Source organism: Cornus florida, unplaced genomic scaffold (genome assembly GCF_030987335.1).
Source record: "Cornus florida cultivar Cherokee Brave unplaced genomic scaffold, ASM3098733v1 CherokeeBrave_3.0.0_Hap2_Chr11, whole genome shotgun sequence".
Classification (NCBI taxonomy): Eukaryota; Viridiplantae; Streptophyta; class Magnoliopsida; order Cornales; family Cornaceae; genus Cornus; species Cornus florida.
Window position 1 is genome coordinate 90,382,754 of NW_026775581.1, and position 21,870 is coordinate 90,404,623.

General features: G+C 32.7%; 1 protein-coding gene, 1 non-coding gene and 1 pseudogene across 2 annotated transcripts; all 3 read right to left on the reverse strand.

Annotated features, from left to right (window-relative positions):
- Window positions 1–2,960: 2,960 nt before the first annotated feature.
- Window positions 2,961–3,031, reverse strand: TRNAG-GCC (transfer RNA glycine (anticodon GCC)). The gene has a single exon. It is a non-coding gene; the product is annotated as a tRNA-Gly (tRNA).
- A 4,711-nt stretch (window positions 3,032–7,742) lies between these two features.
- Window positions 7,743–17,120, reverse strand: LOC132281524 (protein RGF1 INDUCIBLE TRANSCRIPTION FACTOR 1-like). The gene is made up of 5 exons (XM_059783225.1): window positions 17,017–17,120; window positions 8,801–8,990; window positions 8,612–8,686; window positions 8,362–8,511; window positions 7,743–8,240 (listed from the first exon to the last, which is right to left on the reverse strand). The coding sequence occupies exons 1-5, from the start codon at window positions 17,118–17,120 to the stop codon at window positions 7,902–7,904; spliced, it is 858 nt and encodes a 285-aa protein (XP_059639208.1). The 3' UTR covers window positions 7,743–7,901.
- Window positions 17,121–18,275: 1,155 nt separating this feature from the next.
- On the reverse strand, window positions 18,276–18,638 carry LOC132281525 (uncharacterized; annotated as a pseudogene).
- Between the last annotated feature and the right edge of the window lie 3,232 nt (window positions 18,639–21,870).

The following is a 21,870-nucleotide window of genomic DNA, read 5'->3' on the forward strand; positions in this document are numbered from 1 at the left end:
ATAGAAAGTCGAGAATTTAGGCCTTACTTGGTTTGTAGAACAATTTTCTGTTTTTAGAAAACTGAAAATAGAAAATTGTACAAAAAACTTTGTTTGGTTTAATTTTATGAAAATTCAGTTATAAAAAAGTCTGTTTTCAAAGAACTACCTTTTATTGTTATTTGAAAACTGTTTCTGTTCCCTGAATTCTTGAAATTGTTTTCAGAATTTACAAACCAAACAAGCCCTTAAATTCTCATAAATAAAAAAAATAAAAAAAAAACATTTTAAATGTTTAAGCTGATGATGCATGATTACATGTGATATCACTTGTAGAATAATGATATTTGCATGGTTTAGCAGGCAAATATTTCCAGTCTACTTATCATAACTCTTCTATCATATTATATATTTGTCATATATATAATATGTGTTTTTAGTTTTCAAGTGGTAATCAGGGTGGGTCAATTATATATCATGAAGAAAGAGAAGGTGACATGTCATAAAATGTGCATTCATAGTCAGCTCGCAACAATTATAAACCCTGTCATGAACACCATTCTTGGACGCAAGCATGAAATACATTAAGCAGAGCTTTGAATATGCTTAGCAAAATCTTTGAAGATTTTTCAACAACTTTTCTATTATAGTCTCTCAATCATAATATACATCACCTCTTCCCCCATTTTTTTGTGTCTTAATTGGCAGACCTATAAAAGAAGGGTATAAGTTAGTTAAGCAAAAATAGAAGACTCTAATTTTACTATTTTGCTCCATGGCTCACAATCGCGGTATAACGAATTCAGATAAATATTGTTATAAATTGATCGAAACGACTTATTTATGAAAGTATGTAACAGTTTAAAAAAGGATAACGAACCGACCGATACGACACTCTTATAATTAATATATATATATATATATATAATCTTTAAATGACATTTTAAACATTTATTTTGCTCACTAAACATAAACAACTTTTTGACATTGACTAGTTTTGAACTTCAAAAAATTATCTTATGCGTGTGCATGCACCATCTTGTGTGTGTGGGTGTGTTTGAGTGTGTGTGTGTGTGTGAGAGAGAGAGAGATTGGTGCCATGTTCCAGCCCACTTATTACTTGTTTAACAAAGTTAACAAAGCAATTAAGTACACCATGACTTGATGATCAATCATCCCACTTTTCTCCTCCCCATTCCTAAGTGATGTTTATAATGATATCCATACCATTAAACAAATGTGCCTCAGAGTCATAATCATTATTTAATTAAATCGCTAGATTTTCCATACAAAATTATCCATCTTAAGGTCCAAGACTATGAAATGTTGGACCTACCACAACCGCAAGTCTATACTACTCTATCACTTTCAATCTAACTCATCATTTTTATTTTTATATTTTGAATGGTAAAATAAATACACATATCTTTTCCCCTACTTGTTCGGACTCAAATCCCTCCCTCAGTCCCTCTCTCTCTCCCTATGCGAGAACAAAAATAGTTATACAGCTAAGTCAAAAATCCTTTTATTCTAGGCCATCATTTACTCAACGACAAAGAGTATATATATATCCCAAACTATATATTATATATTTATTAGAGTATTTTAGTGATTGTAAGCTGAATATAATACCACTGGCCGTTCTTAAACAATTCTGTCTAAGATTTAAGTCCTAGATTCGTTAGACAAAAAACACAGTATCCGATGAGGAAAAAATCCTAGGAAAACCAATTTAGTTTGTTCCCGTGACCCATGAAGACAAACCCCACGTTTACAAAAGAACAAAAGAAAAAACACTCCTTAGTCCTTAGTGTGTGTATATATATTTTAATATGTATATGATCAATGCTATACAGAGTCAAAAGTTTATGCCGACTAAACAATACCATCATGGGATGATCAAATAAATATTTTCATGTGGGGTCCATTGGATCGTTGTTTTTCACCCAGTCGCGTACATTAATTAGTAAAATAAAAATTCAAAGAATATGATTTAACTTCTTCAAACTAGAGGTTCAGTGGGAGAAATTATTCAATGCTACATGTCCATAAATACTTGCTGGAATAATTTAATTTAGATAATTAAATTAAAAAATTGACACTATAAAAATAAGGAAAATAATATATTTAATACACTTTTGAGATGAGAGAGTATAAAGAAATTTTAACAACGATCTGAATTTAATTAGTTGTTACAAGGGTCATTTGTCTCACATTAAATCTGGATGGGGAAGTAATTCGAGTATGCAACACTACTCAATAGTTTGAGTTTTTGGGCAAATAGATAAGCGCCCGCCTGAAAGGCGTCCGGGTGACTCACCTGGAGAGACAAGGTGGCCGGATCGCAATAAGGGCGTTGCGAGTTCGGAAATATTACAAGTGTCATTTGTCGCACATTAAATTCGGATGGAAAAGTGATTGGGTATAAATGGATGAGTATGTAATATTACCCAATAATTTAAGTTTTTGGGTAAATGAACAAGTGCCCACCCGTTACACTAGTCCATCACATGTCAAATGGACTTGGAGCATCTAATAAAGTGTACGCCTTTAGACCATGTTAGACTTAATATTTTTGGTACATATATATACATATATGTAAGCCTAGGGGTTAAGTAAAGCTTTTAAGTTTTGTTAGTGTCTTTAATCATTTTTACATATAAAAAAAGCATTCTGAATGAGAAGCACAACTCAGTTTGGGCTTGAAGGAGACCTGTACGTTGCACAAAGGTAGTAGGCCTAGTTGTTTAGCCCCCAAAGATTTTGGGTTCGTAGTTTGTACAAATTAGTGGGCCTCTTCCATTGCACTGAATTATCACGAGACATTTTTGGCTAAGCATTCATGTGATTCATCAATAATTAATTATTTGATACTATTGATGACTTTATTTATAGATTTTTTTAACTGTGAAAAAAAATAAATACGCATTGTTTTTTTATCTGTATATCATCACTGCACAAAGTCAAGGAAAAAAAATTTATGCACCAGCCGGGAATCGAACCCGGGTCTGTACCGTGGCAGGGTACTATTCTACCACTAGACCACTGGTGCTTTGTGATTTCACCGTTCTACATATCATTATTTCACACGATAGAGAAGAAAACCAATGGCCTTGCTTCTTTAGCAGGCTCTTCGCATTAAGAATTATTTTTTATTATGCTGACAAGTTACTTGTAATCTGTTTTGAAAGCAGCTCTTTCCATCACTGGATTTCGTAAAGGATTACAACTAGGCTGGTTCGAGGTAGAGTCCAATTTCAATCACATATATAAAATGTTCAATTCTAACTCAATTTTAATTCAATTTTTAATCTTAATTAATCAACTCAAGTCCAATTCATCATTCTATTTTTAAACTTGAGTTTGTAACTTAGATTGAGTATTGAGATTAGAAAGTCCGGCTAATTCGGTTATCCATATGATTAATGTCCACTTTGAAATTTTTGTGATGTTTCAGATTAAATTACTCTTACAACACAAGAAATTTATAAAACATTATTGCACTTTTTTAATAAATTACAAATAAATTTTTAGAAAATTAATTCTATACCATGTTTTTTTTTTCTTTTTTTTTTTTTATAGTTCGGTACTCATACATTCATACCTCCACTGAGATTTGGACCCCTTACCTCCCTTTAAGAAGTAGGAGTTTGATACCGTTGGGCCACTAGGCCATTGGTAATTCTCCACAGCATTAACACACAATAAATTAATATTTTTAAAAAAATAAGTTGAAAAGAAAAAAAAAGGTGATCATAATTAAAATATTACATATATTAAAAATAAAAAATATATATGAAAATGATATTGAAATTCAGGTTGGGTTGCTAGCACCTTAATCCAAAATCAGACTTAATTAAATTTGCATTAAAATCTTTTCAACCCAGGCCTAAACTTAATTATAAATATAGTTGCTCATGCTAGGAAAAAATCGGGCTTGGCTCGGGTTGGGTTCGTATTCCTCAACCCAAGTTGCAGTTATACCGCAATCTAGTAATATTTTCTCCATCTTTTTAAGGAAATATCAGTTCAAGTATTATTATTACTTACTCATTAAAGACAAAAGTAAGTGTGAATTTTTTGTCAACATAAAAAATAAAAATGAAGAAGAAGAAAAAGAAGATAGCAGTATGTAACATGGTAAATTTCTTATTTAATTTATTAATGTCATTCCTATAGTTTCTTTTTTATTTGAATTGTCAGGGTTAATTACATTTACACCCTTTGAGATTTGCCCGATTGACAGTCAGATAAAAAATAGTCATTTTTTTATAATGACACCCCCTATTAGATTTTGAATCTAAACAAAGCCTACAAAAGAGTGAAATGTCTACATTACCCTTCCATATATTATATGTTTGATATAAAATATTATAACCATTAAATGACTGGAATGCCCTTATTTGAGGAAAAAACAAAATTATTTCACCTACCCCTACTCTTTCTGACCTCTCAATCCCCTCCATCCAACCATCGGCACCACCACAACCCACCTTTGCCACCGCCATTACCCCTTAGGCTTGTCAATGGATCGGATTCGAATTAGATCGATTACATTTATATCCGATTTGTTAAGTAAACGGATTATTAGATTCGGATCACTAACGGGTTCTCGGACTGAATGTCCCAATCCATATCCTATTTAGTTCGAATTCGAATTGAATCGGATTTGAATTTGGATTAACATCATATTTACTAACATATATATAATTATATATGTTAGAGGAAGCGGAGAATTGCTAATATACATAATGCTACATAATATAATTATGCAACCAAATGAATGCAATGATAAATAATTAATATATATAAATTTAGTAATATATAACTAATATATATGATATTCATATATAGTAAATTGTAAATTATTTACTTTTTATTTTATTATTTTTTTTTTGCTAACATCGGAACTCACCTAGGCAGGGCCCTTTCGGGACCCACCCCAGGTTACAATTTACTCTTTGTAAATTATTTACTCTTTATTAATGGATAAAGAGTATGATATTATTAGTATGTATATTAAGACATTTATTAGTATGTGGATGAGAATACCACACTATTGTATATAAAACATTATGATTTTTTTTTTTTTTTTTTTTTTTTTTTTTTGGGATTTTGGGATTTTTGGGTTACCTCTAATACAATTTTTGAGTTACCTCTAATACAATTTTAATAGAAGTATTGATAATAATTTTACACATACATACATACATATATATATAATTTTAATCGGATCCGATCGGCTCGGCGTAATCCATATTCGATTTGTTAAACTAACAGATTATCGGATTCGGGTCGTAATCGGATTATCAGATTTTTTATTCAATCCATATCCGACTAATCGGATTGGATTTCGAATGGATCTGGTCTATCACCCCATTTAATTTTTAATATTTCAAAAATACCCTCACTCAATTTTTAAAATGGGCCACTTCACAATTTTTTTTTTTAAAATTTGTCTACAATTTTTTTTTATTCTTCGAAGATACCCCCCTCAAAATAATTCCTAGGTCCGTCACTGGCGTACTCCATTCTTTATTTTTCTCTCTCCACTCACTACAACGTTCGACACACCCAATTATGGATTCTCAATCTTCGAATCCCAATCAGTCCTCGGTTCACGCTACTTCTCCGTCGATACGTCATCGCTCACCACCAATTCCACTCCGTCTGATCAAAAAGAGCCCAACAAGGGTAACATCCTAGTTGTGAGTGTACACACACACACACACACACACATTATTAAAAGAGCTAAAATCATAAAACCCCCCACTACTTTCAAATTTTGATCATAAACCCCCCAACCTGTTTCAGAAAACCCTCAACTTTATAAAATTTGATCACAATACCCCAATATATGTATCCGACTCGTTAACCGGGCTGTGAAATGACAAATTTGACCTTACTATTTAATGTTAAATTAAAACTAAAAATTATTTTTATAAAATTACAATAATACCCTTTAAATCATCTTCGTCTTCACCCCACTTTCTCTAAAACTCTCACCTCTTTCTCTCTCTCTCTAAAACAGAAGAGACCCATCAATTACTGGGTGAGTTGACCCATCAATTCCCTTCACATCCATTATCTTCATTCTTTTCTCTCTTCAATTTTATAATTCCTAACTCCCACATTAATGTAATCCATGGATTTAATGGCTCTTCTCTGGTGTAATCAAAGGCTCAACATTTGGGATCAATTCTAGTTTATACCTAGAACAAATTGTTGAAATTTATTTATTTATTTATAATTTTCAAGACAATCAATCGGTACCTTCGATATCAACGTATAAGAACCTACGAAGCACTGACACATGGGAATAGGCTGTCGTATTGGTGTCGGACACGTGTCTGTGTTATGCGTGTATGAGACTCCGACAAGTGTCTGACACTTCTATAAAAGTGTCCTACTTTTTTAATATTTTGTTTCATACCGGACATGACGAAAGACACGTGGGCAACACACATGATATATATACCTCTGATAAATCAATTTGAGCTTTGTCTTAGAAAAATACGAAATTTCCACCCTCCACAACTATTGGCAATGCATAATCTAGCAAAAGCCATTCCCTCTTTCCAATCAAATTAGTGAACTTCAATTTGCATGATTAGCAAACAAATCAGGTGAAATTTCAGATGAACCATTAGGTCAAGTGGTTGGGTGCATTAAAAGCCATCACCCACTGGTATTTGACTGGAGAGAGAGAGAGAGAGAGAGAGAGAGAGAGAGGCATTGGAAAGAGACAGTATACAAATAAATGTTGTTTTTCATATTGTGCGTGCATAGGGAAGCAAGGAGGTCTGTGGGAAAATGAGGAAAGAAACAAAAAAACGAAGACATGTATTTGATTTGCAACGCATGTGTCACTCTCAACTGTGTGAGTGGGGTCATACATATATACAATTATACTCTTCCCGGCTTCCCGCAATATACAGATTTTTAGGGTCCCAATTCTCGACCAACCTCAGACCCTGTCTTTTCGTATCGGACCCTTTTGCCCCTCTTTTAGCTATCCCAACTTGCTAGCTATTTAGTGATGCATATAATTGACACACCCATACTACTTCGTGTCCCAAATTCCCTACCAATGTTATCCCTTTCTTTTTAAGGGAAATTTCTAAAAGGCCAGAATGACTAAAAATTGGCAGAAAAAGGTTTATACTATCCTTCATTCTTTCTTTTTTATCTTTTTATTTAAAAATAAATAAATTATAATGAGAACGAGTTTAATGAGTGTTTTCAATTTCACGATAAACTTTTTCTTTTATAATTAAGGTCTACATTATATAACTTTAATTATTGTGTTCATGAACTCTGTATTATGAATAGTATAATATGGTTGGAATCCCTCAAAGTTCCCGTTCGAAAGTCCCTTAATTTGCATGATGTCACTCACATTTGCATTATTATTTCAGTATTGTAAAGTTCATAAATCTAACCACTTGTAAATTGTAATATGATAATCCATCTCAAAACTCGGTTTAAAAATTTACATTTTCTGACCTAAAGAAAACTAAAAATGACTATACAAGAAAAAACATGGTCCACATTCCTAATTAGATAGTAAAATAGATCATTCAAGCTAATAAACTAGCACATAAAAATAAATTGTTCAAATGAGAGAACATCTCAAGTAAGCAGTATAGCACTATCCTTTAAAAGGATAAATCTGTACCCCGAACATAAATTAGTACTCATGATAATTATGAATAGATTAAGTAATTATTTAAAAACATATAATAACTACAAAAATTGGGATCTAATAATACAAGACATATCCTCAACTACACAACTTACCAGTTACTTGCTCTTATATTTTCTGCATTCTTTTGATTTTCATGATAACCAAACAAACAAAAACATTCTATTTTTCTTGTTCTTGTTCCTCACTAAATCTTAATCTGCAGACTAATTAAGCCTTAATACAACGGAGACCGGTGAGGAACACCCTTCCGCCGGTTCAGGGAGACGCCAAATTCCATTGCCTTGGAGCATTTCAGCCGGTACCGAGTCCGACAAGCCGAGATAGAGCTACGTTTCTTCTTCACAAACTCAGTAGTCGCAGTGCAAGAAAAAGTCCTACAATTCAGTGAAGAAACACTGTTTGAGCTTGACCCAGAAGAAAATCCTAGCGAAATGGGCAATTCAAGTACTGATTCAGGGGTCATTTGGACATTTTCGAGTCTTGGTCCATCCAATTCGAAGTTGCACAAATGTTGCTTCATTACACCAACTTTGTCACCACCCATATGATGAACCTGTAATGTCCTAAAATTGTGAGTGAGCACCTATAGAGAGACACCCAAATAGGAAAAATAAAATGGGTATATGAAATATGGTGAGAAAATTCAAAATAGTGAGAATTGGTTACATATATACTTTGCAAGAGAGAGAACAGAAGAGGTATGGGTCTTGAAGGTTTCGGCTACACATAATGCAGAGATTGCCAGAGCCTTTGAATTGTCGAGTGATTGGCCTTTGTTGCAAAAACACAACTTTTGAATTGTTTGTCGTGTATGACTGCATTAATTAAACAAATTAACACAAAATCAAGTTTGAACAGAGCATGAATTAAAAACAAGTGTGTGTGTGTGTGTGTGTATTTATGGCAAGTTCAGGGTCAACTTACTTGAACAAAGGAGCAATCGATCAATTTCTGGGCATCATTCAATCGTATGACGTCTTGATAAACATACCTTCGAACCTGAGAGCCAATTTTGGGTTGTTGATTTACCATATTGAGCAATGAAAGATAGTGAATTATAGTTAAAATTTATGGTTTTGAGTTCATGGGTTGATTGGTTTTTTGTGGACAAACCTGTAGGAGATGATGATTCTGGTGAGGAGGCAAGCAATGGGGGCATAAGCAAGTGCAGCAATCCAAACAAAATGTGTTCTTTTCATTTTTCTTTTGGGATTCATGAACCAAACACGAGTTGAAGAACTTTTCACCAAAAAGAACTTCAAGCCACTGAGGAATTGAAGTCAAACCTACCTGAAAAAAAAAAAAAAAAAAAAAAAAAAAAAACAGAGGAAATTAAATTGAATTGAATCCTGTGGAGAAAAGATGAGGAATTTCAAAATTGGACATAAAAAGGGAAGTGATAATTCACCATTTCTTTTCCTATTGCAGAGAGAATATGGAAGGAGATGGGACTACTAGCATGACTAGAGAGTGGCCACCATAACCTTATAGAGGTAAGAGAGAGAGAGGAAAGGAAAGGAGGGAAAGGGATAGAGGGAGGAAAGATGGAAATGAAACGGCGGTATAGCTAACCGAGACTGCGTCTTACTGTTACCAGCAAAGCAAACAGTAAGTTTGGGGAGGTTGGTCCTCATTTAAAGATGGGCAGAGAGGTTACTATAAGTCTACAATTACCACTGTACTAGTGTATACATGGTCATTTATTTTTACTGTACGTATCATAAGTATCTATCTAGTCCCTAGCATCCAAAATTCAAAACCAAATCTTTAGCCCAAATCCTGTCTCACCTATACGACCTTAAAACTCTCACTATTCATTACAATCCTACTTCACCTACGACCTTAAAAATCCTCACCATTCACTACAATTCCTACTTCACCCAAATCCTTACAACCCTCACTATTCACCAGACTCACCACATTAGGACATTCGGCTGGGAGAGCCAATTTTGGCTCTCTCCACGTTTATGAATTAGAGTCATATCAGCTTTACTACATTTATGTTCTGTTTAGTAGGATGAAAGAAAACTGGACGGTAGAGAGAGAAAAAGACACGAATGAATCAGAAAGAGGTTGTGTATTTTTTTTTTCTTTTTGTTTAATTAAATGGAAGAAAATAGAATATGGTAATATCTTATTTTGTTTGTTAAGAGAGAAAGGAAGAAAAAGTAATAATTATAAGAAAAATTTAGTAATTTAAAATATTTATAATAATATTGTGTTTCTTTCTTAAAAAAAAAAATTGTGAAGGAAAAATGATATTTCACCCATCTTCTTCTCACTTCTCTCCTTATCTCTTCCTCACAAGCAGAGCATAACGTGACTCATTATATTTGTGACTAGCTCAATCAATTGGTCTGGTATTGGCAATAAATAAATATATAACCAATGCGACCTCGCGCCTGCCGCGGGGGGATGTAAAGGCGCCTGCGAGCCCAAAGTTTTTTGGGCGCACAACATCCTAATTAAAAAAGTGGAGCTTAATTGTGGGCCGGTTCGTGGTATTCAGCGAATCAGCCCGCAATTAATGAATAATTTTTTTTTTGTTTTTTTTTGTTGCAAAACGGCGTCTTTTTGGTTGCTTGTTTTGTTTTATTCTATTATTCCTGAAATAGTGCGCTAAACAGTGCCTAAAAAAAAAAAACAAAAAATATGTTATTTTGAGATTTTTTTTTAAATAAAAAATAAAATAAAATAAAATTCATTAAATAATAAATATATTGTTTAGCCACAGTTTTTTTTTTTTTTTAATTTTAAATGTGTACCACAAATTTTAAATGTGTACAACAAATAAGCTTTTTTTTCCTTCCCCTAAATTATTTATTTATTTATTATTATTTTTTTTAGAGCGAAAATTTGGAGGGTACGATGGAGTGCATGTTTTTGGAAAACGAAATCTGCTGATGTGGATCTTGAAATTGCTAACGTAGCACTTGAAAAAGCTGATGTGGTATTTTAGAGAGGCAAAATCCAGAGAGGCTAGTACAGATGGTCTTATGAGGCTTGAAAAAAAAAAAAAAAAAAATTTATGTGGGGCCTATCTTTTGGGTGCCAATTACTCATGGATACCGAATGGCCTTCATTGGTGTTTACAGTGGCTTGCCATCTTACACACACACAAACACATTTTATAATTAGAATCTGAATTGAAAGACGTTTAATTCATGCATAATTTAAACTCAACTGCAAGAGTTTAAGAGTGTATTTGGCAACCATAATTGCTTTGTGCATTTACTTAGATTTGAAACAGAATCATTTCAAGTGTGTTTAATATTATTTGTAAGTTTATTTGGTAACGTGTATATTTGTTGTAAGATTTTTAAAAGTAAAAATATAAAAGCATATTTGGCAAAAAAATATTAAAAATGTCATTTAAGAGTTTTTTTTTTTTTTTTTTTTGGAACAATTTTTTGCTTGAATACTGTCAGAAGCATCAATTTCTTTGTTTTCGATTTTGACCTTTTTTTCGAAAGCGTTTCGATAATATTCAAATTATCAAGCGCACTTTGTACTTCTACTTCGTTATGGTACACTTGTAGAAACAACAAAATACGAAACAAAAACAATTGACAGATGAACCCAAGGCCAATTCAATTTGTAACACTCGAAATATATATTTTTTATGCACGGACTAAATAAGGCTAGTAAACATGACAATTTGTTTATCTAATTTTTTCTCCTTATTAAGTTTGCTATAACGTAAAGCTGGAGTTGAAGAAACGAATGAAATGACAAGACGAAGATGAAGTAAAATCTGTTCTAGAACTATTGAATTACAGTGAAGCCTGCCTACACTTTAATGCCAACATCGAGTAGTAGTGGACTACGCAACTGGTTAACTTTTTGCAGTTTAGAGTCTTGGACTCCATAATTCTCTGATAGGGACTCCATCGTTATTTATTTCTCTCTTGCAAATATTTCAGACATACAATAATTTTGCCCTCTACAATAATATAAATATGCCCAGTTCTGGAATGATCTCAGAGGGTCTTCGTCTTTATTTGGCTTTTCTTTTAATTTTTTTAACTTGAATTTAAGATTTTATGGGATGAAACAGTAAACATGACGGTGAACTAAATCAAGTGGCAGAATTATTCATTCTTATTGATGAATTATGTACTATGTAGCATAAAAAAATGCATGTAATCTCATTGATGAAGGGGAGTCTGGACTCTGGAGATAAATAAGTGGAATATTGTAGCCTGAGACCTCAACTTAAATAGTACAAAAGTACAATTCCAAATTGGATATCTAATGGATACAAACATTTTTTTTTTTTTTTTTGTATTATATGCTAGAATTATTTATAGAAGAAACAAATATAAAACCAATAATTGAGTGACCTAGAGATATCAAACTCTTACTTTTTAAAAGAAGGTACGTTATGTTCGGTTAGATAAAATTGGTGTCTTAAAATTAAAAAAAAAAAATTAGTTTAAAACTAAATTAGAAATGTTTTGCTTATTTTTTTCTAAAACATTTTCCTTAAGGGTCTGTTTGGTTAGATGGAAATATATGGTGAAAAGTGAAAGTGAAAGAAAGTGAAGTGAAGGAAAAGAAAATTAAGTTTTCATGGTGCATTTGGTTAACATGGAAATTTTTCAAGAAAGTTGTGAGAAAATATTATGTTGTTAGTTTGGATAGAATGAAAGAGAAAAGAAAATGATTGTACTTGTCAAAATTGTACTTATAATTTAAATACTAAAAATATAAATAAATTTAAGTAAAATTAATTCATACATCAAATTTTGTTGTTGATAATAATATTCTGAACTTGTGTGAGACACCAAGTCACCGGAATTTCTCTACTCAAAAAAAAATATATATATATATATGATTTGGACCTTACAATTTATATAATAATTGTAAGGATTTTGATGAAGTCGAATAAGATTAGGATTGTTCCACTATATGTTTGTTTATATTAGGGTTTTCTTTTTGAATTCAAATAAAATTATATAACTATAAAATATTTTGTATTATTCTTTTTAAGAAACGTATATATTTCGTAAAATTTATAATAACTCTAGTATCAAAATTATAAAACCTAGTTGATATGTATATACACATATTGAAAATTAATATAACACACTTAAAAAATATCCACCATAATATGTTATATGTATATACGTATTTGGAAGGGAAAAAAAAAAAAATAGAAGAAAAAAAAAGGGAAAAAAAAGAATAAAGCAATAAAAATAGATTAAAAAAATTTGCTAAAAATAAGGTCTCTCCAATTTCACGATTTCATTTACATTTGGAAACAAAATGTCTATAAAAAAGGGACAAAAAGATAAAGGAAACCCAAGTTATCCAACTAATAATTATGGGTATAATAGGAATTTAAAATATAATTTAACAACTTTCTCGAGAAATAAAAATTTTCGCGTGTTTTATACCGGAATCGTTTTAAAGAAAATTAGCTACTTGCGAGAATCCAATTTCCTGAAAATTTTCCCACAAAAAATTAATTTTTTTTCTGATTCTTTTCTTTTCTTGCTAGTTCTACCTAACCAAACGAACCCAAAGATTCCACACATCTTAACTTGGCATTAGTTTCTTTTCTTTTCCTTTGAATGTTTCACTTATTTTTTGATAAAACATTTTCCTTTAGAATTCAAAAAGTTATGGTGCCATTTCTCAAATTACTAGTATAAGAAGTGGAATTTCTCGAAGTTTTTCATTTTAATAGTTGAATGTAAGAAGGGAAAATAAAAAAAATAAAAATAAGTGTAATCGGTTTGCAAGAAAAATGGCTTCAATTTAATGCTCATGAATCATGATAAGCTAAAATCAATTAAATAAACAATTCAAAATCAATATCTGTGTTTGGCTGAATCTCATTAACAAACAATCAAGTTACATATGTAACTAGGGGATTTTTTTTGAGCCCAGTTTTTAGGTATTTCTTTTTTGGCTATAATTAATAATTGTAAATAGATATTCAGACCGGCCCATTCAGCCATTTTATTCACTTTATTTTATGGCAAGATTATTGAAAGATTACTACTACTACACTTCAAGTCAAACAAAATATAAAAATGTATATAAAATGAGGAAATGTTTTGCTTATATGTATTTTATCATTCTATCTCAGTGACAACGGCCTTTCAATTTTTATGAAAAAAGATTTACACAAAAATTTTGAATCATTTATTTTTACCTCCAGCGATTGTTTTATACCTTTTGTATAAAAATATATCATCCAATAACAACCAACTAGTGTCATGTCTGAACACCACATAATTTTTACAAACCTACTTAATATAAGGTTCATTTGTTAATAGAATGAAAAAGATAGATGTTGATTTGTTAATAGAATGAGAAAGATGAAGGGAAAGGAAATATGTTGATGTAACTGCGTAAAAAAAAAAAAAAAAAAAAATTTACACATTGGTGACGTGACAATGTATCTTAATAGACGGCTAGAGAAAAAAAAATTATACATCATATGTGGTAGTGTATATTTTATACAAAAAAAGTGTTTTAACAAATTGCTAGAGATACTCTAAGAAATTAAAATTATTATCCAATAAGGAGTTGAGTTTAGAGCTCTATAAATAGATATATAAAATAAATATATAAGTTTTTTTTGTTGAGAGTTATGAGTTTGAGAGAGATGTAGCCTCATGAAGGTTGGAGTTGAACACTAATGGTGAGAAGGAATCTCGTGTAGTACACGGAGAACTTGGTCATAGTGAATCTTCTCTTATATGTGGATGTAACTCTGGTTTTGGGTGAACTACATGTATCTTAACAAAAACATTCCACAAATACTCTAACCCTATCCTTTTATAGTGCAACGGAATCAACTAGATCTATAATAAGCTTGAAGTCCAATCAAATAGAGAATATCATCCTAATTGACCCTCGACCCTAGTGTATAAGTGCAACGGGTGGGCACTTGCCCATTTACCCAAAAACTCAAGTTGTTGGCTAGTACTGCATACCCACCTATTTATACCCCATCACTTTCCAATCCGAATCTGATGTAGGACAAATGACCCTTGTTATATTCTCCCCCCCCCCCCCCTTGAACTCGCAACGCCCTCTTTGCGGCACGGGCCACCCTACCTACCCAGGCTAGCTCACTCAGACGCTTAGCGTGATATCGGATCAATGACTGGTTTGGCTCTGATACTAAATGTAAAGAATGGACGCTTACCCATTTACCCAAAAGTCCAAGTTGTTGAGTAGTGCTGCATATCCACACATTTATACCCAATCACTTTCTCATCCATATCCGATGTGGGACAAATGACCTTTGTTACCTAAGTCACACAATTCGTCCAAATAGGCCCCGCTCCCAAGCTCCACACGTAAATTTGCGATTTGGGAGTGAATTCGCACAAAATCCGCGAATTCAATTTTAAATTCGCGAATTTGTTTTCCTAATTCGCGATTTCTGTATGAATTTACTATAATATTTCTGAATTTCGTCATTTCTATTTTTTTGAATTTTTCGTTTACGTAAGGGTATTTTCGTCTTTTTACCATTTTGCGTGCCGGGCGTTGTGGAGTGTGCCGATAGTGTTCGAGAGTTGGTTGGAGCATTTTATTAAGTTCAAGACTCTTTGAAATATAAGGTTTGTCATTTTTGCAATTTTTCAGTCTTTCGGGCCGGACGGTTCCGTGTGGGACCCGCTAACGAAATTTGTCGCGTATGAGAATTTTAATTGGATCCATTGGCATCACATGTATTTTGCTTGATGTATTTTTTGTGGGTTTTATATGGTTTGTATATATATATTTGTGTGTGGTGTAAAAAGGGAAATAAAAATAAATCAAACTGATAATAAAATTTTGGTGGTGGGACCCACCACCACTTTAAAGGTCAAGAGACCCTTTTTGGCCTCTCATTCTTCCTCTCTCTTGGCACACCATCTCTCTCTCAATCTCCTCCCTTCTTTTTTCTTTTCTTTTACTTCAAAGCTTCAAATCATGATTTCTCTCTCATTTTTGAGAGATTTTTGATGCCGTTTGCGGTACGTTAAAGAGCACGACGAGATCTACAATTTGATCGGAGCCAATCTCCATTTGGCCATTATTTGGGGGATCTCAAAATCCTAGGGTTTGAGGTGAATTTAGGGCTTTTCATCAATTTAGAGGTACAGGTTTCTAATATATGTTTTCTTATACTTTTGTGAGTTAAATTTCTACAAATTGTTGATTTGCATGCTAAATTAGCTTGAATTCTTACTAGTTGCTCATGTGTTGTGTATAGAAAATATGTAACAATGTGCTAGTTGATAAATTGTGTAATAGCATGCATATGTGAAATGGAATTTACTCTTTGTATACTTAATATGCTAAATGTTGAAGGAACGCACGAATTACTTGTTTTGGAAATTTAACTTGCAAAGCATATGTGATGTTCTATAGTTGAATTATTGATTAGAAGTATGAGGCATTCATGCATCCATTGGGAAAGGAAAAAGGGAAAAATGTTTTAAAAGCAAATGAAAGGATTTTGGGGAAAAATGTTTTGAAAAGTGTTGTGAAAATCGGACGCCTAGGAGGCGCCTAGTGATCCGTGGTGTCTATGTAACCTAAAGGGAAGTTGAGCTACCTAGGCCCAGATGACACCATGGAGGTGCCATGTGATCGGGGATTGCTAGCCAACTTTCTCCTCGTGACGCCATAGAGGTGCTATGGGTCAGGTTGCATTGACGGTTTGGAATTACGTAACGGAATTGTTTTTTTTTTTGGGAATTGGGGAGAGACATCTCATGGATTGCATTCTTTAGCATGGCATGTTCTATTCATGACTTGAGTTACTGCTAATGATATTAGTGTTGTATTCTCCCGAAAATTGGCATGATTCCACCCCTTCACTCTCTATTCATTGTATGGATTCACGGGGACATAAAAAGTGTATCTTAGACACTTCCTACTGAGCGTCTAGCTCACCCTATTACTTTAACATTTTTTCAGGACTCGAGAAAGAAGTGGCGGATGATGATTTACCACAAACTTAGTTCAAAGACTCGGCGACCCTTTTTTTTTTTTTTTTTTTTTTACCATCTCTTGTGCTCTTGTACCCATTCTTTTGTAAAGCCCTATTTGAAAATGTATACGTTTTGTAAAGTATGCCATGTAATGTGAATGTAATACTTAATGATGGTTTGATGTAAATTTGGAACCATATAGGCATATTATAATGAATGGGAAATGGTAACACAAATTATACATGATATTGATGTCTTTAACTGTATAACATTATGCATTATTGCCGTGAATTCGGGATTGAATGAATACTAGATTTGACTCACAATAAGGTTGAGATTTTTGAACTTTCAGGTTGCACAAAGCAGTGTTCTAGGGCTCACCAGCCGGCTGACAAACCATTTAGTAGCATTCCAGTGAGTTGAGACTTGAGAAAATTTGTTTCAGCCGGTTGAAGATCTTCATCAGTCGACCGACCTTCCTTCATTAGCTGGCCGAACCCTAATTTCAGTTGGCCGACGAGCCACTGTAACAAGTCCTAAGAGCTTGCACTTTGAGAACCGTTTTGGCCGACTAACCATCTTAGTTAGCCGACCGACCAAGGGCCATCAGCCGGTTGACCTTCCATCTTTGACCAGTGTTTTGAACCTCTCATCTTGGGCTGTGATTTTGAAGTGTTTTATGCCATGTAGTAAATTGAATATTAACCACGAGCACGAGAAATGACCTTTGTACCCTTGTTGAACACAGGTTCAGGTAGGGACCCGGTCAATGATCCGGACCTACGGGTTTGGATCGTTTCATTTACTTTATACAGCTAAATTTATTAGAGTCCCAATGATATGGAACACCTATATTATCATATATGCATTTATTACTTACACTATTACTCAATATATATATTAATTACTTAAATTTCACGTGTGCCCCAACTGTATGACATTGCTATACAGCCATATATATATTAATTATACATGTTTGAAAATATACTACTAAAAAACAAATAAATTACGTATCTATTAGAAAAAAATTAACTTCTTTATTACATATATCATTAATGGAATAAATAATAATGAATATATTTGTATATGGATTTAAATAAATAAAGGACGAATTACAAAAAACCCCTCTTAACTATTACCCATTAACAAGAAATTCCTCTTATGAATTTTTTTTGACAAGAAACCCCTTCAGCTATCTTGAGGGGGGTATTTTAACTCAACCCGTTTAAGTGATCTCTTGAAGTCATTTTTTTGGACAAAATTACCCCTAGGAGGAAGTTAACCACCTGTTTCATAGAGTTCTCCGGCGACGTAGCCTTCTTGTATCCTACCCGCCCTCTCTAAAGAAGGCATCAAGGCTCTGCTTTTTAAAATTGACTCTTTCTATCTGTAATCTGGATCTCAATCAGGAAGCCTCCAGCTCCCTTTTCCCATTTTCAATCCTCTCTAGATTGTCAACTCTGTGGAAAAAAAAAACCTGCTCACAATGCAAGACGTCGTCACTGACGTCGCCGACCCCTGCTCCGTCGTACTTCGCCTTGATCCGGCCATCACCACCAAACTCACCCGCTTACCACCACTACCCTCCCTGCCGCCTCCTTCGCAGGCATCATCTCCGTCGCGGTACGACCACGCCTGTTTTATTTGTCCATTCTTGAATTCACGTCGGTCACCTGCTTCGACATTAGCCGGAAATTTGCCAGATCCGCCGCTATAAAAGTGGTCGTCATCCTCTTTAACGCACGTGACTTCCGCTCGGTCCTCTTCATCATGAGATGAATCGTGTCTAGGAGTTTCAAACCCGCCGTTTCCACCTCCGTGACAGTCCCGGTCATCGGCTTTTTTGGCGTAATCGTCTCCGGTTGGTTGAGAGCGATTTCTGGAGGGCTTTGGTTAGGGTTTTGTTTTCTCCGATGAACATTTGCGAGATCCACAAGTCCAGAAGTGTTGAGCGAAACGCCCAGACAGGGCTCCATAGTCGCCAAACTCTCCGATGACGCCATTCACAAAAAATTTCTTAATAATTGTTAACAGAAAAACAAATACATTGTATAATTGTTCAATTAAATCAACCATGGTTTTTGAGGAGAACTGGAAACAAAATGGATGGAATGGAGTTTGCAGTAGGACGCGACGAGACTGTATGCGCATTGGGTTCCGAGGCATGGGGTTTGTTTTGTGCTGCTTGGTGACTGCGCAGGATCTGTGTATATGTTTTGATATAAGGGTAATTTTGTTCAAAAAATTCCTTCAAGAGATTACTTTAAGGGGGCTAAGTTAAAATACTCCGCCAAGATAGTTGAAGGGAGTTTTTTGTAAAAAAAAAATTCAAAAGGATTTTTTCATAAATAAATAATAGCAAAAATATTTTCCTATTTTAAACCCTAATTAATCAAGAGAGAAAGAGTGTTTCTGTGTACTAAAGAGTCCTCAAAATCTATAAAAAGTTGTTTATTAATCAAGAGAAAAATAGAGTTTATATAGACTAAAGAATTCTCAAAATTTATGAAAAGTTGTTTTAAAATTGTATAAGTACTTTTCTAAGAGTTCCCGTAAGAACATGAAATTAAAAAGTCACCAAAATCTAAATTTTCGCACATACAGAAAAACCCAAGAGTTGTATTTCCATGTCCAATAGGTTGGACTTTTACTTTACATGAATGAATTTAATTATATTAAAATGCATATTATGAGGTTAGAGCTGACCTACTGTTCCAATTCCAGGCAGTAGCAGGTTGCAGATCTGGCCAGAGCATCCATGGACCCAGGTCGAACTGGGCCTCCCAAGAGGCTTAGAAAACAACCTTCTAAAAAGCTTCATGAATTTGCAGATTTATGGCTCATTAACTATATTAGACCCGTCCGGCCGTCCCCATTGGTGCTGGAAGAGTTGCACAAAAAAAAATGCACTTACAATTGATTCAAGGATCACAATGTGAGATATAGATTTTGTAATGTAATTATAATTTTTATTTATTTTGAGTCTTGAAGTTTAAAGCGGAACAATAAGTGCATCTTATATTTGGACTGGTTGAGAACGTCATTTAAATCAGGCATGTGACTGAAGAACATTTGTGAGTATGTTTAAAATTAGGTAAGAGAGTAGAGGTTGTAAATAGCACTCAACAAAATTCAATCGGTTGCATTTTATCTCTTAAAATGAAATTACAAAAGAATTCCTACATCACACTAAATTTAGTTCTTATATTTTAATACCATAATTGCCCTTCATATAAAGACATGACTTAATCAAATTCTTTTTAAATCTTTCCTAAATAGGACTATTTTACAATTCTGGGACTTCTTTACAATTCTAACTCCTTTAATTCATTAATGTTTTCTCTCTGGTTTTTTATTAGATTAAATAATGATAGGTAACACGAAAGAGAAAACGCCAAAAGTTCCGAATTTGATTTGGCTAAGTCACGTTAGAATTAAAAAAGAAAGAGTCATCTCTTACATAGTATAAATGAAAATGAAAAAAAAAAAAAAAACAACAACAACAACAGGGTGTTTTCTCTTTCCCCTCGTAAACACGAAACTAAAAACTCTCCAAAATTGGATAGAGAGAGAAAAGAAAATAATTACAAACCGAAATTACTTGTTCCAGTTTTTTGTAAATTTAAATTTACTAAGTAAAAATTCATAAACTATACAAATATAAAACCACATATTTATTGTTTTAAAATTTATATTAAGGAATTTTTAATCTATAATTTATATTAAGGTGACGTTTGAGAGTAGGGGTAAGGTGACGTTTGAGGAGAAGTGTTGTATATATCCAATTTTGGAGAGTTTTTAGTTTTCTTTTTCTAGGAGAAAGAGAAAGCACCATGTTTTTTTGTTCCTTTTTTATTTTTATTTTTATTTTATTTTATACCACGTAAAAGGAGACTCTTTCTTTTTAAATTCTAATATGGCTTAGTCAAATTAGATTCTGGGAGTTTTTGGGTTTTTTTTTTTCTTTTCGCATTGCCTATCATTACTCATTAAAATTTAATGAAGCTTAGTGTGAATCGATTGGAATTAGTTTTATATAGAGTAGTGATCCCTTACTCCCCATGGAGTAAGAAAATTCTTCCATACTTTATATAGTGACCATTAGGTTTTGACCATTAGATTAAATCTAACTGTCAAATTTCAAACCCACCTATATACTTTTCTTTTGACATAAAACTACTATCACAATTTCTAATTTCTAAATTTAAAATTTATCAATACCATTAATTACAATAATAAAAGGTAGGTACCAAACAAATAAAAATAGAAATCGTTTTACCTCTGGAACGTCTTACTACCACTAATTGGAATTTTTGTTTTCTTTGATGTCTTTGATAATATAATAATAGGAGTATTAAAGAAAACATTAAGAAAAACAACTAATTTACAAGGGAAATCTAAAATTTCATAAAATAAAAGAATTTTTGTCGTGAATCTCTTCATTATGTCAATAAATTTTTGTTATTATAGTAGAACTAGAAAAAAGATTTTGTGTGACTTATTATAACATATGAGCAATTGAAATGTGTTTACAACTAGTTAGAATTTGGAATAAAATAAAACAAAATTAACAAAAAAAATGAAACAATTTGTGAAGTGTTGTGCAAATCACGGATTACCTTAAGTTAATCAAGTGGATAAAAAAATAGAGATTATATTTTTAATTTTTCATTATTTTTTAGTCGATGTTTTGCATATCAAAAGTGCACTTTTTAATTTCTTTTTCACATTCAAACAAATAGGCAATATCAACTTTAGTATCAAGTCATGGATGCAATTCTTTAACACTTATAATTTCTTTTTTTAAGAAAACAAAATTTTGATTAGTTGTAAGACGGAATCTCGAGAAGTGAAGAGATATCTATTTTTTTTTTTTTTTGTACTTACCTTTTATTGTTATAATCAATGGTACTGATAAATATTAAATTTGGAAACTAGAAATAGTGATAGTGGTTTTGTATTAAAAGGAAATCATATAGGTGGGTTTAGAAGGTGACATTAGATTTAATCTAATGGAGCAAGAGATCAGTACTCTCATTATATATATATATATATATATATATATATATATATATATATATATATATATATATATATATATATATATATCAATCGCGATATTCAGGCAGAAAGATTAGATCTATTTGTTAGGTAGAATGTACGTGGCACAAAAAGACAAATTAATATGACAGTCAAATGGTCGCACTAACATGTCCATTAAAATAATATGAATTT